Here is a 17,343-nt window from a genome sequence, read left to right on the forward strand (position 1 = left end):
GGGAGCAAAAGAATAGTGGAGAAAAGCTGGTGGAATTTGGTGGAAAGCACAGAGATGGAACCACTGGCAGGGGATGGCACCACTGGGAAAGAGCTGAGCCACAGGAAAGGATGTCAGCAGGTAGGCTGCTACAGTGCTGGTTATCACCTCTTTCACCTTCTGCCTCTGCTGTTGCTACTTGCCATTATTTTTCTGTGCTTTCCCTGCTGGCTTTCAACACTGCCACAGTAGTGCCTGAAAAGCTTTCAATGGCTAAACACATCTGGTTCCTGTACCCACCTCTCCTCTCCCTGTTTAACAGTTCAGCCTTGTCAATAGCTAAAGTTAGCACTGAAGTAAAATGAAGATTAGTAACTACTAAATCACCCCCTGCATACAAAACACTGCCTTTCATCCAGGCTGTCCTAATATACAAAGGACAGCTGGATCACTGAGCCTTACAGAAGCGTGGCTTTTGGCAAGCCTAGTCTTTGAGTCCAACAGCAGAGAAACATTCCTGTGATTTTCAGACGTTCAAGGCTGGGACAGAGGGAGGATTTTTCTTGGAGCGGAGGTGGATTTAATTCCCTTTCCCATCTCCTTCCTCTCCAAATTATGATGTACTGAATCCTGGTTTTATTCTTAATTAGCAAGGTACTGGGGAAAAAAAATGCTTCTGTAACAAAAAGTTCTAGGAAAATTTATTTTGGACATTGTGTTTCAGTGAGTCAGAACTGAAGAGAGTAATTCTGGCTCAGAGTTATTTACAGTAAAGCTAGAGTGCCAAGGTTCCCCCTCGCTTCCCGCGATGTAGGTCTCCTGCCAGACACCTCCCATCAGATATCATGCCAATCAAATCAGAAGAAACTACAGCATACCTTTCAAGAAGCAGGCCAAATAAAGACAAGAGTGAGGACAGGGAAATGGTGCGTGCAACATCAAAACACCTTCCATAAAATGACAATACATTTTGATGCAGAGTTACTAGGTATTGCTGAGCCAACATAGCCCTTCTCCTCAGTGTGGTGCTCCTTTCCCAGCACAGGTGGTGCTGAAGATTGTGGGGTGCAGTGACAAGGGAAGGAATTATGCATTGTGTGGGACCATCCCTTAGGCAACCCCTGGGGACAGCCTGTTCAGCTTAGCTGAACGCTAATTTAGGTGAACACTGAGCATCTTGAATTATGGACCTCCTTCTCACATCCTTCCCTCCCCGAGACAAACCCCACTATCCAAAGCCTAAGCATGGACAGCATAGACAGTATCAGACAACATGTTAATGTTATGCAAGTGTTTGTAAAATAGAATGACAGATTTCACATCTTACATACCTGCTCTAACACTTTGCTTTCAAGAAGACACCATGGAATGGCACGGGAATTGGGCAAGGAGGATGAAAATTAAGGCCTATTAGTAAGAGATGTTCAGAAAATTAAGCAGCCTTGCAGTGCAAGGGAACAAGCAGGAAACTGCAGGCTCATAGAAGAAACCCAAGTCAGTTTCCACAATCCATAGGAAACAGTGTTTGAATATCATCCAGAAGCTTCTAAAAAGGAAGCATCAGCCAGAGAACTTAGTAACAAGAGGGAGCATCTTGGCATGAACCATACACAAGAGCCTCTAGTAGCGTTTAAGTAAAATTTGCCATCAGGCCTGGAGCAGGTGCCTATCCTGGCCTCTGAAGAGCACCTACCACACTTTTCAGTAAGCATCCTGCAGCCCAGACCAGCTCTGTGTGTTTCATCAGCTCTCACTAACTCCAAAGCCTGGAGAATAGATGTTCCCAGTCAGCAACAGCCTTAACAGGCCTCATTTATTTTATTTCTAATAAAAGTCCAAGCTTCATGTAAGCATGTTGAAAGCACTGTAGCTGTGCAAGGGTCCCTCATTCTAATTTGCTGCTTCATCCAGTTAAGCAATGACTCCTAGTTAACAATAATGTACATGCACCAGTGCGGTTTACAGTCACAAAATACAGTTAAAGGTGATTTATAAGTGCTTGTCAGTATTTGGTTTCTCAAGATCTTTTTATTTCTCACAGCAAGTCACAATTTCCATGCTGCTTCTCTCTGTCTCAATACATAAGCAGACACAGATGTTTGTCAGAACTGCAGATGGTGGTGGAAGAGGATCTTTGCCATAGTCTTCAGCTGGTCTAAACAACAGGGAAAAGTACCTATTTTTGGAGAAAGCTCAATTTATACTTCAGCTGTCAGGACTATTTAGGGTCTTTCCACTTCTACATTTTTGAGAGGTCCTGCCTAGTCAGCAGGAAAAGTTGGATACTACATGTATATTTAACCTAAACACCCCCTTATCCCCCCCTGCTCAAAGTTACAGTGAAATTCATTCCATGGGTTTTTATAGCCAGAATCCCCAAGGAGCTGAATAGAAGTAGCAAAGCATGAGGAACAGCAAGAAAGCTGGCAGCACGGAAGGGGCCTATATGCAGGTAAGGAATAGCTAAATAACACTGTAGCTACACTGAGCAACTCGGTGTGGATTTTCATGACTGAATACACTATCCCGTTCAAAAGACCTCCTTTTAAGCCAGAAGGTCTCCGTTTGTGGACAGGATGCACCTGTCACACAAATTAGCAGGTTACTAATGGGAACGGGTGTGGGAGGCACACAGTCATGTTGTATAGCCCATCTGCAAATAGCAATGGCTGCTTTTATATACTGAGTTTGTTTTATGGTTCCTGTTTTGAAGGCTTTAGCTAGCAGAGCTGCTAGATAGTGAGGCTCTGTAGATCAGAAACATGACAGTGGTACGGTTTTGCAGCTCATTACACTGTCTGGGGTAAGTTAATATGAATGACAGTGTCATATTAAGATTGTAGCCAGACAGGTCGAAATCAGGACCTCTGGTCAATAGTTGACAGACCTCCAAGTAAAAAGCAAACACCCACAAGGCCATCATTCTCTTCACTTGTGCAGTGTGGCAGGCACGTATCCAGAAGACATCGTCTTTGAGATGGGATCTGAAGTGCCATCCTCTTGCAATAAGTCAGACTTACATTTCATACCTCAGCCTGAAACATGAGAAAGGAACTGAACTCTAGGAAGAAATCCCATGATGTTCTAAGATGACAGCATTAAGAATAGATAGCCAGTGTTGTCTAGCCATAGAAAAACTCAGTCCTGACACATGTTCATGTAAGTAGTTTCACTTAGACACTGAACACAAATTGCACTTTTCATATAGTGATCCTCAGAGACTAAGCAGAATGTTTCCATTCAATTAAAAAAAAAATTAAGCATAAAGAACCCAAGTATTTTGAAGATCAAAGAACACATTTAAAACCCAGATCTTGCAATAGCATGGACAGATAAACCTGAAGCCTCAATTAGTCGAGGATACTCTCCTGGCACACTCAATCCTGGGACCACAGCCCAAGTTTCCACTCCTTTAGTTCTTCTGTCAAATATTTGCGTATGGACGCTAATCCTCACAGAACTTATTCCAGGAACTCATTTCACAGTCAGACAGACCTCCATTGATCAACAGCGGCCTGCAATATAAGAATGTGTAGTTCTCTATTCCTTTAAAGGCTCATCTATTCAAAACAAGAATTACAGTACTTAACTTCTAATACCCGAAACCTTTCAGATCCTAGCTTAATTCTGCAGTGGGTTATTTTATTTCTAACATTCTAACATAAAAAGCCTGACATTATCAATTCTATTGGCTAAGTTCATTGACAGGATGCTGCTAAGAAAAACTCCCACTCAAAATCAATTGGACACAGAATTTTCTGTAAAATTCTATTGAATTACACTCCTCCTGTGAAAACAAGGATACTGCGTATTTTCAGATGGTGTCCTGGGACTCAATCACTTTTACATACATTTTACATACCAATCAGTTTCCATTTCTTTACAAATCATACTCTTCACAATTCAGCATTAATTTTTTTTATAGTTAACTAAATAACTGGTGCTTAATTTTAGGTATTCAGCATTCTGTTGAGAACATCCACTTTCAAATGCTTAACAGTTATGGCCAAAATCCCACCAATGAATTTTATGGCTATCTGTTGAAAATCCACTGCATATACAATCACTCCAATGCAGCTGAACCCTTGTAAAAAGCTGTCATGACCCGGGCTGGACAGACCAGGGAGTCGTGTTAAATTCGGAATTCCCTCAGGCTAAATTAAGGTGAAATGACACCAAACGATGAGTTTTATTCATGGCAGAAGCAACCTGAACTTGTGAGCCCTTAACAGCAGGTGCGGGGATTTCTCACAGCAGGAATTGGCATGGAACTGCCTCAGTGACCCGTGTAACCTGCGGTAACCATACACATCAGTTCAGGGAAGGCAATAAGGAGATCCCTCCCGCTGGGTCACGAGGTTCAGAGCAGACCCCCTTGCTTTCTAGACTCCTTCTCAGAGAGGAGCCCAGGGGCGGCTGGATCTGCTCTTAGTCCCAGACTTGGTCAGCGGTTGATGTCTAAAGGGATGAGTTGTGGGGGTTATGGAAAAGGAAGAAGAAAGGGAGAACAGGACAGAGACAAAAAGAAAGAGAAAGATTTCACCGGCCCTGGGTTCGGCGTTGGTCCCACCAGCCGAGGGGTTCCGGGTCCTGTTCTGGAGTGCACGCAGCTGGGGCTTCAGTTTGTGTCCTTTTATCATCTCCTAGCCCCTACTTCGTGTGGGCAATCGAACTCATTAGGCTAATTAGGTGTCTGGGCACTCGAACTCATTAGGCTAATTAGGTGTCATGCATGGTTTGTGAGCCTTTGGGCTTGGGGGTCGATTGGGGGGTAACTTCCCCTTCCCTGCAGACCTGAGCTGCCCTGCCCAGCATGTCAGAACAGGGCACTGTGCACCCTCCGGTGGGACCTCCCCCTCCTGCTGCTGATGTCCAGTGCTGATGGGCTTCCTTTCACCTGTGGTTCCTTGCTGTGCAGGGTTCTTTATTATGCAGAGTTCTTCTCAAGCAGAACTTGCCCCACCACAATGTTTGAGACATTAACTCTTTCAGTCTCTCACAAAAGCCTCCTGATTTTAACTTACATGTGAAATCAGCAGGACTACTTATCACCAAAAAGTTTCACTTGAAAAAAAAAACCAGGAAGTTATATATTGCTTAATTTTACTTCTGCAAGCTAACTAGCTCATTGTTTCAAAAAAACCTGGCTCTTTGTCAGTCTCCTTGCTGAGAGAGACTTGCTAGAAAAATAAAGACCTTATCCTTCCAGGAATACAGAATGGAACATTAGCTCAAAAATAATAAATAACAATAATAAAGTATATTACTCTAACAATAACATATTCTTTATATTAACTTTAGGTATATTTTCACAAAAAAAACCAAAAAACCCAAGCACAGCTACTTACAAACCATTCCCTTCCTACACATCATCTTCTTCATTCATTTCCATTTCAATAGGAAAAGTTTGGAGAACATGCATAACTGTGTTAGGAGAACACTATTTACCAAAAGCAAATTCCAATTTTTGGAAAAAACACACACAAACAAACCAACATCCCACTGACACAGAATTAGTCCAATATAACCTAGAAGCATTAACTGTACTTCTGATGCTACATTACTGACAAAACAGCAAAACACAAGAAAATTCCATTTTATTTAGAACTACTACTGAGAAAAAGTAGGCTCTTTGGTGAAAGAGGCCACTTTGAAACATCTGAAACAAAATAATGTGCTTCAAATCTGTTACACTTTTATACCTTTTAAGAATCAAAGTTCTTAATTATCAATTTTTTGCAGGTTCTCATCCTTCACAATTTTTGAAGTCTTGAAAGCCAGATGTTCCAAAAAGTTCTAGAAAAACATTATATATTTTTTATATATATAAATGTATGTATGTATCACTGTTCATCCATCCTTCCAAGTCGCCGCCGCCGCCTACAGAAAGACTTTAAGTTCCATTTGTTTGCCTCCAACATAAAAGGTCCATTGTAGACAAACAACACCGTCATCTTGTCATTGTAAGTGAGATTCTGCAGGAGCTGGTGAAAAACACAAAAACCAAAGTCAAAATAGCTAGAAGGCATGTTCCTCATTATCTAAAAATGGTGAAGGAGGTCTGCATAAAGCCTTAGATCTCAAAGGTTAATATAGCAGGATTATAACCTTTCTGACAGATGATGCATATTTATTCCTAGAAATTCCCCAAAGAGACTCCTCATTCTTCAGGCAATTTCCATGCTTCACTATTCCTACTACAAGAAAATGTTCATATCTAATCTGTACCTTCTTGCTGCAAATGAGGTCATTACTCTTTTGCCATATCTACAATGGGCAGGGAGTATTGGTTATTTTTCTTTTTTGCCAGGGCAGGGCAGGAGGTGGAGTTAACGTGGGCACAATTATTACATCTCTATTCAACCTCGTGCTTCTCTGAACTAAGCAATTTCCATTAGCAGAAACTCAAAACTGTCAAAACTTCTTAAAAGTTGCACTGCTGTCTTCTGGAGTAACTCCAGCCACTGTACTAATTTTCCAAAGTGTAACAGCCAAAACCAGACACTTACCATAGTCCAAATCTTATCAGGCGCAAGCCCAGCAGACATGTCATGGAAGCTGTAGGGTTATCTGCAGTGCTCAGGATGACTTTTAGCAATTTACTTGCAACTGACATTCAACTTGTCACCCACCGTAAGTTCTCTCTCCCCAGTCATTTAGGCATTTATGCCTTTGACCAGATGCTGCTGTTGATTTTTCACACTTAAATACCAAGTCCTATGCTTGTTCTGTGCTGAAATGCATCCTGTTTTCAAATAAAGTTACCTAATCTAAGATTGTTTTGAATTCTAATCTTGCTCTACAGCAAAGAAGCATTCACTCCCAATATGGTGATTATTTGCATGTTTAATAAATATAATCTGTTTCAGCATAGATTAATATTGAAAATACTGATTTTTCAAACCCAAGACTCATCTACTCCTTCTGACAGTGAATCACAACTATTCAGAATACAATTTTCCTAATCAACTCTACTGCATATTAATCTATATCGCTTCCCCTCTGTAGCTTGCTTAAAAATACAGCCGGGAAAAGTGTCAACATACTGAAAAAACCCCATGGTAACAGTTTTTCCTGTATCCACTGGATACATACACAGAACTTAGCTTAGTATGACAATTTGTCATACTGTCTAGTATGTGATTACATACTTGCTTTCTAGTAAGTGATGACATATAGCGTAGGCTCAGGAACTGCAGGTGAGCCGCTGGCACAGACGAGTCTGGCTCTCTCCTCAGCCTGCTCTGTACTGCCTTTTAATTACCCTCTGATGCAGCCCACTCAAACTATCTCATTGGCTAAAACCTTTACATGAAGTGCTACCTCAATAATGTTCTTTGTGGTAGGTCATTACAACTTCACTGTGTCAACTGTGGTGACCACCTACTTGCAGTTGAGCAGGGAGTAGGGGAGAGAGAGGGAAGAAGAAATACCTTCAGCCACCTCTTCGTAATGCCATCTCTCACTGCTGAAAGTGGTGCAACACATTCCTTCATCTTCCTCTTACCATAATGTTAAATGGAGGGGTTTTTTTGTAAGCCTCTGAAATTTCTTACTTCTGCTGTCTCATTTTTACTCTGATTTTTCTGGTTAGCTCTGCATGCTCAATTTTCTGCCTTCTCTATTCTTAGCATTTGACAGTGAGCTCAACTTCTAAAACAGACTCTGAACCCTAGACTATCATCTTCTTCAGTTCCTCATATGTGGGAAGTATTATAGTTAGTAGAGCTACCTCTATCCTTTCAACATCCAAACCACTCTCCTGTTTCTTGAAGTAGGAGAGAGCACAGAAAAGCAGATCCAATGAGAGAAATTGCAACAAGACAGAAGGGGACAGATAACACACAGAACAAAAACGAAGTAATGTGGACAGGAAATGACCAAACTGTGTGGAGGTAAGTAGACTGCAAGATCAGAAGGAACAACATGCATCACTGTCCTCCTATTTTCAGTCAGGTAAACGCTGTAGGTGACTTTTCTCAGGTCCTTCAACTGCTATTTGCAGGAAAGAGTAGCACACACCAGCCAGATTTTCTAAAATACAGTGAAGTATGGGATGCAGGAGAACTGGTATCTTAATAAAATGCATACAGCCCGTTACTGAATGCTTGCCTTCTCGGTCTACAAGTAACCTTTCCTGGTTCAACGTGTCTTGGATCAAGTTGAACACAACATTAGTCTGTGTTAAAGGCGCAGGTGAACAGCCACCCTACTTACTAGTCCTTTCAAGCCACAGCATCACATCACCATGTCACTTAGTAAGTCAGTTATAATTTTTTTTATTTTAACAGAAGAGCACAGTTAAGCACTGGTCATTCTTCACTGAAAAGCCCTCTTCAAGACATTCTCCATGGAGCATAGCACTGGCCTTTCCTGAGCTTCTAAGTCTCAGATTATTACTTGAATAGTTTTCCCCCATTAATATGGGACTCCTCTAGTTCTTTTGATATCAGCAGCACTAGCCTGTTCCAGTATCATTATCCGAATTGTTTGGAAGCTGGTCTCTGCTACAATCCCAATTCTGTGTGAGCTAGAGGCATTACATTTGACAGGTTTGTTACATGGTACCCCTATCCACTGGTAATTAACTTGTGATACTTCCACAGGGGCCACAATTCCAGAATATGTTTAGGAAAAGATGAGCCTTGGTCTAAGTTGTCTGAATTCCTGCCAGGACTGTCCTTAAAATGGACAAATTCTCTCACAGTAATATTAAGTATAATTAAGTTCTTAGGTAAACCAGAGATAAGTTGTACAGTGTATACAGGATTATTATCACACAGAACTCAACTCTCTTACACATTAAACTTTCAATTTCATTTTATGCCACATACCTTTGGTGTAATAAAGAAGTACTGAGATGTGCTTTCTTTACAAGCAGTTTTCACAACCAGTTCAAAAACTCTTCTCTCATTCATTGGATCCATTCCCTAAAAGAAAAAAGAAAAAAAAAGTATGTTATCTCCACTATGTCATAAGCATCTATATAGTAAGAGGTTATATACTGCACTATTGAACCTCACCTGATTTATTTCATCTACAACCCTGAAAGGACATCTGTTGAGTTCCTGTAGAGCCATCAGGTACAACATAGTGGAAACACTTTTCTCACCTCCACTCTGATGATATGGAGTCAATTCATGAAGTTCAGTGCTACGGTGGAATTTGACTCTAATGCGAATCCCGTACTTATCATACTCCTCCTATAAAAGCCAGTATCTGTTAAATTCAGTTTCTCTGTACTACAGCTTATTTGATAATGACATGCAAATTAAAGGAAAATTATGTCAAGTGTTCTACAGGGGTCTACAAACTACTCAGGTTTGACTTAAGATATTAATTCAGTTTCATATATTTTCCTTAACTCTGATCTATTCTTGTTAGATGGGAGAATTTTCAATACCACTCCCTCCCCATGACAATGACTTGTTAATTTCTGAATCCCTGCTAAGAAAGACTTCATACATATCAAGAACACTGACAAGAAAAAAAGTTCTTGGCTAGGAAAAGGAGGAAGCAGTGTCCCTATAAATTCCATTCATCGGAAAAAATGCATTATGGTACAGGATGCCATCAACTTGAACAGTGGGGTGATAGGGTGTGTGTGTGTGTAGGTTAAGACCTCATCTGAACCTCTTCAAGCGCAAGCAGTCTAATAAAATCCTTCACTTTTCCTCCACTAGCAGATTGACATACAAAACCCCTACAAAATCCAAGACAACAATTTGCCTTTCATACTCAGTCAGGAAAACCACACATGACAATTCCAACCCTGGCTTTTCCTTTAACAGAAAACTGACACTTGTCAGAAGTCTGAGTCAATGATGTATAGGTGTGGGAACAACAGACGTGGTTCAAAAGAAGGCCCGTGCAAAGAAATACATTCATGATTCGCAGAAAAAAAGAAATCTTTGGAGTACTTGCTAGTATTTCTGAAGTTCAGGTAAACTCAGTGCAGGGATGGGAATGGAATCCCCAGTGCAGAAAGCCCATGCTGATTGCTTACTGTTTGGTCTACATAAAACACAATCTTTATATGCACCTAACAAGTTAATGAGAGCTACAGGGAAGATTCAAAAGTTTAAGGAATCCGAGTTCCAAGAGGTCTATCCATATTCACTGTGGAAGCATAAATCCTGTACTTGGAGGTCATCGACTCATGTTCTTCTGATAACACAATTGTAATGCTTAGGGTAAAAGAAAGGAGTGGAGGTGATTCCTGATGGTTACTCACAGAATACTTCTAGATTTAGAAAGGATAGTTGTGGCAAAGAGACAATGAGAAGCCCATCCCATAGAAGCTGGCACATGCCAGTTTGGTTCAGATTGCCACATACCACAGTCATCAAAAAGCATATGAACCTGGGTGACCTGGCAGAACAGAGTCCCATTGGAGGGCTAGCTTTTATGAAGAACAAGGTCTAAAAGCCACTATGAAGTAAATAAGCCATACCATCTTAAAGTCCTAAAACTGCCTTAAGGAACTGCAAGTCTGTAGGAACAATTTTCAGCTTCTTTGCTACCTTCAGGTCTTGTTTTGGGAAGAGTAATGTACATACCAAATAGCATCTAACATTGGAGAGGATCTATCAAATCCTCTCAAATCAGCTAATGTGCTAAATCAGAAGACCAAGCCATCTTTTGGTGTTCCTGGTGTTTTACTACACCTGCAGGCAGACAAACATCCTCAGGACTGGAAAGTGTAAGGTCTTACACTGGTATTTACTTTCACGTACTACAAACCTCTGGTGCTTCTGGTGTACCAGTATTACAGAAACATGAACTGTGAAAGCTTGAGGCTGAGACAAATGCATACACACTTTAGGAGAGAATGAAGGTGACCTGACGTAGTTATAAACTCACATTTGTAAAGTGCCAACTTTTTCCAATTTTGATGACAGGTCACCATTCTTCACCCTCGATATTTTCCCTGCTGGCAACAGGCTGGCACTTTCAAAGATAAACTGAAGACCTGCCTTGAGAAGGAGTGTTATATGACCATGACAGACACACCAGAAGAAAGCAATGCTTAATGCAACTAAAACTATTTGCAAGCTGATTTTGGTTACCATTTCATTCTCCCCCACTATGGAAGAAATTTCTTCTTTGGCATTTAATGCAGCTTATCAGAAGAATAATTAGCTTCTTGGATTTGCAGATTGTAGTTTGATAGCCATGCCTCAATCAGGAACCTAAGAAGGAAAATCATGGGGCATGCTTTCAAAACAAACGAATGTTCCTGCACTGACCTTTCTGGAAGTGGTATTTTGCTAAGGGGAGCTAATAAGACATTATCCTAATCAGTGAAGATAACAGCACTATAGCTTAGATGAACTTTCTCCATTTTAGTAGGATTTGGTACTTGATTGTCAGGATCAATCTCAACACACCCACTACTGTGGTTGCTCATGTCCCGGAACACTTAGTATAGCAGAATGAAAAAAATATCCTTAAGTTCACAATTTAGTTCCTGCTTCTCCTCTAACAGATACTTGCAGAGCTTTTACTATACTCTTTGTAAAGGGATGGAGCTGTGGGACATCAAGAACACAACGACTTCATGTAAGGAGAAATAAACAGGACCTAAGGCCTCTAAGCCCACTGTACTTTCAGATGCACTGGCACAAACTGAAATGAGGCTTGGAGAAGTGTACAAGCTACACGCTGGCAAAACCTCCAGTAAAAAAGACCCACCCTCCAGCACAGCCACAACAGCATCAGAAAGTCAGGCCTTTGTTGCCAGACTACTGGGAATGCCAGTTCATGTAACTGACAGATATTCCAGGACCTGTCAAGAATGATGCTCAAAACTCCCTGTAGGGAATCGAGGAAGGCGAGGGTTATTACTACTAGCACTCTGAATTCTGGTTACCAAGTGCTACCAAGGAAAGTTAGAACATTCACCAAAGTTTCTGCTAGGATGTCAAGGAAGAACCTAGTGAAGTGTTTCACACAGTAGGTACTATCACCAAGGACATCATCAGATGCCAAGGTTCCTGCAGGGCAGGCTAACAGAGGCTTGAACTTCACTGTCACAGGAATATTTCTAACAAAGATAATTCTGCCTCAAGTGTCTCTCTTTTGATAGTTGCAGGTCAGGGCAAAATAGTCTCCTGCAGAGAAGAAGGGTAAGGAATCCAAGCTCTAGAACAGATCATTCACCTCTCTATTACAGGCATTGATCGCTTGACGAGAAAGTTTTAGTCATTGGCTCAGTACCACTAGCTAATCTCTTAAACTATTTGTGACATCTTTGCAAGAGAAAAGCAAGACCTTCCAAAGAACATATTCAGAAAGACAGCTCAGACTCCCTTTGCTTTTTAATTGCTTTACTGTTTTTTCTGTATACTCTCTCCCAACTTACTTTTAGATAAAAGATAGTATTTGTGTAATATAGATCTGATCCTGTAGGGAGCTATCAAAAGAACTGAAAAGTCCATGTTTTAATGTCCTAGTGTTTTATAATACTAGTTTCTATGCAAACATTTTAATGCAGTTCATGTAAAGAGCCTTGTCAGTCACTATTCTGCCTCTGATAATAACTACTGCTTCAAATACTTTAAGAAAAGCTGTTTGAGTAATTTACAACAGCAAAAAATGTTTAAAGTGTCAACTTTCACTATTATGGAGTCTATGCATTACATATGACAGTCTTAAAATCATCATGACAGAGATCAATTTAAAACAAAATACCTAATTTCTCTTCAGCCCACTGCACTGAGTATTTCTCCCCAAGGTACTATTGATGCTTTAAACTCTTCATCAGAGCTAAAACCTGCCTATAAATGTTACTGGCGGCATTACAGGCTGGGCCAAATGATTGCTACTTCCAAAACAGACAAAATGCCAGCAGACTTGAGTAGCAACTACATGTAGAACCAACTCAATACAACACAATAATAGTAGATTTAGATTTATCATCTAAATGATAATAGAATAGCACAAATTAGCTAAAAACGGAGAATTAAATCACTAACTTTATAAATCTGAGTTACAGCTAAAGTAAATACAATGTTTCTAACCGAGCCCTGTAAGTTAGAAAAAGTTTCCAAAAGTCAGTGAGTTGAAGTTCTATGCATCTGGACAAAGACTCATTTTCCTTTAATCAGACTGATAAGTCAGTTCTAGCACAAAAAAAGTGTGTTCGTCAGAAAAAGTTTGGGTTTTTTTTTAAAAGAACATCTTTCCTACAATCCAAATGGCAATTTGTATTTTTTTCTCTAGCAATATACAAGCAAAAGATGATGCACGAAAATGTTATTCTTCCATATGAAAAATAAATCATACCTCATTTTCCACATGAAGATCAACTTCACCAACACACTGCATAGAACTAAAGAAATTACTGAACTTCCCATTAATTTGCTCAATCAGCTTTTTCAAGGGGTTTAGCCACCTTTCTTTGACCTAGAAGTAGACATATCCATGTAAAACCATTTTTAATAACTGAATTTTCCTTTAGAGATAGCTTTTAAATTCAAAAATATCATAATTACAGAAGCTAACAGCTCAGTTTACACTCAAGACAACTTGGAATGTTACTCTCTATTTCTGTATATACATTCTATTCTAATAAAGACATACTGATATGATACAGTTACCTGTGAAATGTTTTGCTTATAGTTATCCAATTCCTTTTTCTTTTCCTCTAGATACTCTGTCAACTGCTGTATTTCTTCTATCTGCTTATTGTATTCTTCAACAACCTGCCAGAATAAAAAAAACCAAGCAGTCAACAAAATGTTTGCTAATTCTGACCTTGACTGTAAAAATACCACACTGCACTGGTTCTGTTCAAACACAATTATATAGATCATTGCACTGGACACTGAACAAGACACCTTCCTAGCTGTAAAGTAAAGAACTGGATAGCATTGCTTATTTCAGGATACTGCAATTTTTTTTTTTTTTTTAAAGGCACAGAACACACTGTTCTTTCAGAAGAACCTACTTAAAATTCTAATAGATGCAGAATCTGGCATTTACAGCACATTGTTCCTGCTGTCTAGCTTATTATACCAAGAGATCTAGCACAGAGTGGGAAGCGAGTACAGTACAGGTGGAGGGGGAGGAACGGAGGGCGGAGGGAAAGCAGTGAACATACCGAAGCATTCAGGCCTGTGAAACAGGAGGCCCTGGTTTTCTCTTCATTCAGAAAAGCATCAATTTCCTCCAATGTGGTAGGAAGAGCCTGAAAAGCCTACAAGAGAAAGGATGCACATGTTACACAGCAATGCTAATGAAGGACTCAAGTTCGCTAAAAAGAAATTGAATAAGCCATAAAATATTCTACTACTTTTAATCAGGATGTCACACATTCAAAATTTAACACAGGAAGATTCCCTCACAAACTATTCTGGACAAAAAAGGCTGGAAGGGCTACTACATAACAAAGATTCACAATTAATTGCTCCTTAGTTGCCTACCTTGTGCAGGTACGGATGCTTATGGACTTGGTATAAGCCAGGGGCTATGCTAGTTAAGCCATGCAAATACTTCTAGAGGCTGGGAAGACCTCCAGGTAAGTAGGCTGGCCCAGATTTCAGTTCTTTTGCATTGCTCCATCAGAGCAAGATGCTAGAAAAATACGGCCTCTAATTATTTCTGTGAACAAAACACTATGGATTTTAATTGAAATTTCAGATCAAATTTTCACTCCTCTGTGCATAAAACAAAGTGATATAGGATATCCCAGCGCTATTTAAATGTGCTTTAAAAGGGTAAGTGACAATATATGAGTCAACAGTAACAGAAGTAAACATGATCCTTTACTGGTAGCCTTCCAATAAAAAATATGTAATATTCTTTGCTGGAGAAGTTAGAATGGTGTACAACATCCGAAATTTAAGAGACATGTGGAGATTTGTTTTTGTACATACAGTTTGAAATTCTTTTGGAAGACGTTGATCCGGACTGAGTTTGCAGACCTGTTGAGCTTTTTTCAGCAATTCCTTGCAGTTCTCTGTAAGAAGTCGCTTCCTCTCATCCAGTTCACAAAATCGTTGCTGTGAGAAAAGATAGTAAAGATATTAAAATACACTTTTTTTTTTTTAACTTTATTATAAATTTCCAGAGGTGATACTAGCAGACTGGCAACAAACAGCATCCGAATCAGGGAATGTAGGTAAAATCTGACTGCTTAAAGATCGAAAAATCTTTGTTTCGACACACAGAACTCATTCTGCCTCTCTGCTCAGAGTCAACAGATGCCAAAGTAAACTGATCAAAAGCCTGTTTTTTTAATATAGCTAAATTTATTTTCTCTCAACTAGAGGACTGTGTACGTAGATTCAATATATGCCTCAAAATAGGCTATTTTACAGGAAATCTCCTATAAGCCAAAACACAACTACTGTGAAACTTCTTTTTTATTAGCTCCCATTTAACTGTATTTATCTGCTTAGGAGAACATGGTGGACATGATGTACACCAAATGGTATTTTAGCTGAAATTTTACAGAGTAAACATAATTATACTATCAGAAGTACTTTCTTTGCTGTTTCATATCCTACCTCTGTAATACAGCCAGCAAAATACAAAATGGAAACACACATGATTTTTAAACTAGTGCTGAAAAATAAGTGAAAAGCAGGTACCATTTCTGGTTTTGAACACTGGTCTCAAGGCTAAACTATTTGGAACTTACTACAGGTAAGTGGCCAGCCCAGCCCTGTGACTTTCACAATACAATGTTACCACAACCATAATTAAAATACAATACACAAAATATGATACCTTCATGAAACACCAAGTTAAAGATTATCTCAAATAAGCATTGTTCAGGCAAAAAACTTGGGAAGCCTTAAGTATCTCCTCCCCTCTGCTCCCAGAAATCTCACTCACCTATCTCTATATGCATGGTTCCTACCACAGGCCTGCTGCTTCCAAATGCTGAGCAGCAGTGCTTGGGAGTGACGGCTTGCTGCTATCTCCTGGCTCAGGTAAGCACCCAACTGCAGATAGCTGGGAACTGCCAACCACTTAGAAGTGAAAGGAGTACATACTAAGATACTGGAGCTTTTAATCCAAGTTATTTTACTACAATATATCTGCAATATATCATTCTAACAGACATTACACCATGGGAATACACCGTTTTCATTTCTTTTAGAGGCACAAAATTCTAACTCAAAATCCATACGCACAGTATTTTGCTTCAGAACTTTCTTCTGACAGTTTGGGAAATTTAATTATGTTCCTACATTTGGGAGAGCTTTATCTTCTCAGTTTTTGTTGTTGTGTATTTCAGTTAAATATGGGAGCCCTCCAGTGGCACAAAAATTTTGAAGTGTTCATTTGGAGATTATACAGTTAGATAAATGTTTGTTCTACATTTTTAAAATACAGGACACAGACACTGATAGCAACTCGCATTACTTTCTGGCAATTTAATTAATCTTTATTTACTAAATACCACAGAAGCAGTAGTAACAGATACAATCATGAGTGATCATCAGTGGAGTTCTCACACTCACTCAAGAATTAGGGCTGCCATTCTCTACAGAGTATATCAACTCAAAAATCCTGTTTTTCCTTCCCTCCACCAAGTACTAGGAAATAGATTTTGCATTAGAGGTAAGCATTTCACAATCTTCACAAACACACTGTAAAGATATTTTTCTACACTGTGTCGATGTTTTCAGAAGGGGGGGGGAAAGGACTTTTTTAGATTTTATTTTATCCCTCCCCCCCTTCATAAAGTCTATTGTAGAGAAGGAGGGAAATGTCACATGGGGGCAAGAAGGACTGGCGTTACAGCTATACAGATAAAACAGCAGTAAGTGGAGGATGGCCCTCCTTTTGGTTACAGCCAAGATCTTAGTCATTCTGAATTAGCACAAATAAAACTGTGCACCACAATGCTTATATTGCATTACGTATCTGTGTATGCCCTGTAATACATTCAATAAACAATTTTTTAGGAACATTTTAGAAAGTTCTAAATTAAAACTGGACTGTATTTTGGATCTGAGAAATTTAAAAGCCAACTGGCTTCACCTGAAATATATGTGACCTCATGATAATGAAGGCAAAAGATCCAGCAAAAGGCAACACACCTGTACTTTTTTATACAAGAAACATGACTTTTATACTTATGTGTTTGACCATTTCCAGAGCCAAAGTCAATTATGAATCATCTGAAGTGGGGAACTGCAGCTCTCAATGGTACATAAAGCTCCCACCCAAAAACCTGCAGAGCTGCATGAAGCAGGATTTTAAGCTGATCTCTAGGCACTGAAAATCTGAAATAGATTCAATGTTGAATATGCCTGACCCAAGACTAAGGAAAGTAAAATTCTTCAGGGTGTGAAAAGGAAAATACATGTTTGGGCAGAGGAAAACCTCAGCATTCAGCAAGAAGAC

At 39.6% G+C, this 17,343-nt stretch overlaps 1 protein-coding gene across 4 annotated transcripts in view; it reads right to left on the bottom strand.

Annotated features, from left to right (window-relative positions):
- Positions 1-3,661: 3,661 nt before the first annotated feature.
- The window catches only part of SMC5 (structural maintenance of chromosomes 5), a 55,331-nt gene continuing 41,649 nt past the window's right edge, over positions 3,662-17,343 (bottom strand). Inside the window, exons 17-23 of one of the 4 annotated variants that reach the window (XM_075019686.1) lie at positions 14,859-14,984; positions 14,084-14,179; positions 13,581-13,685; positions 13,267-13,386; positions 9,003-9,182; positions 8,814-8,909; positions 3,668-5,963 (exon numbers count right to left, since the gene is read on the bottom strand). In XM_075019686.1, the coding sequence (XP_074875787.1) occupies positions 5,823-5,963; positions 8,814-8,909; positions 9,003-9,182; positions 13,267-13,386; positions 13,581-13,685; positions 14,084-14,179; positions 14,859-14,984 (864 nt within the window). In that variant the 3' untranslated portion in view covers positions 3,668-5,822. Of the gene's footprint in view, positions 5,964-8,813; positions 8,910-9,002; positions 9,183-13,266; positions 13,387-13,580; positions 13,686-14,083; positions 14,180-14,858; positions 14,985-17,343 lie in introns of all 4 variants that reach the window. The other 3 variants (XM_075019685.1, XM_075019688.1, XM_075019687.1) reach the window with 3 other exon arrangements.

This window comes from Buteo buteo, chromosome Z (genome assembly GCF_964188355.1).
Source record: "Buteo buteo chromosome Z, bButBut1.hap1.1, whole genome shotgun sequence".
Classification (NCBI taxonomy): Eukaryota; Metazoa; Chordata; class Aves; order Accipitriformes; family Accipitridae; genus Buteo; species Buteo buteo.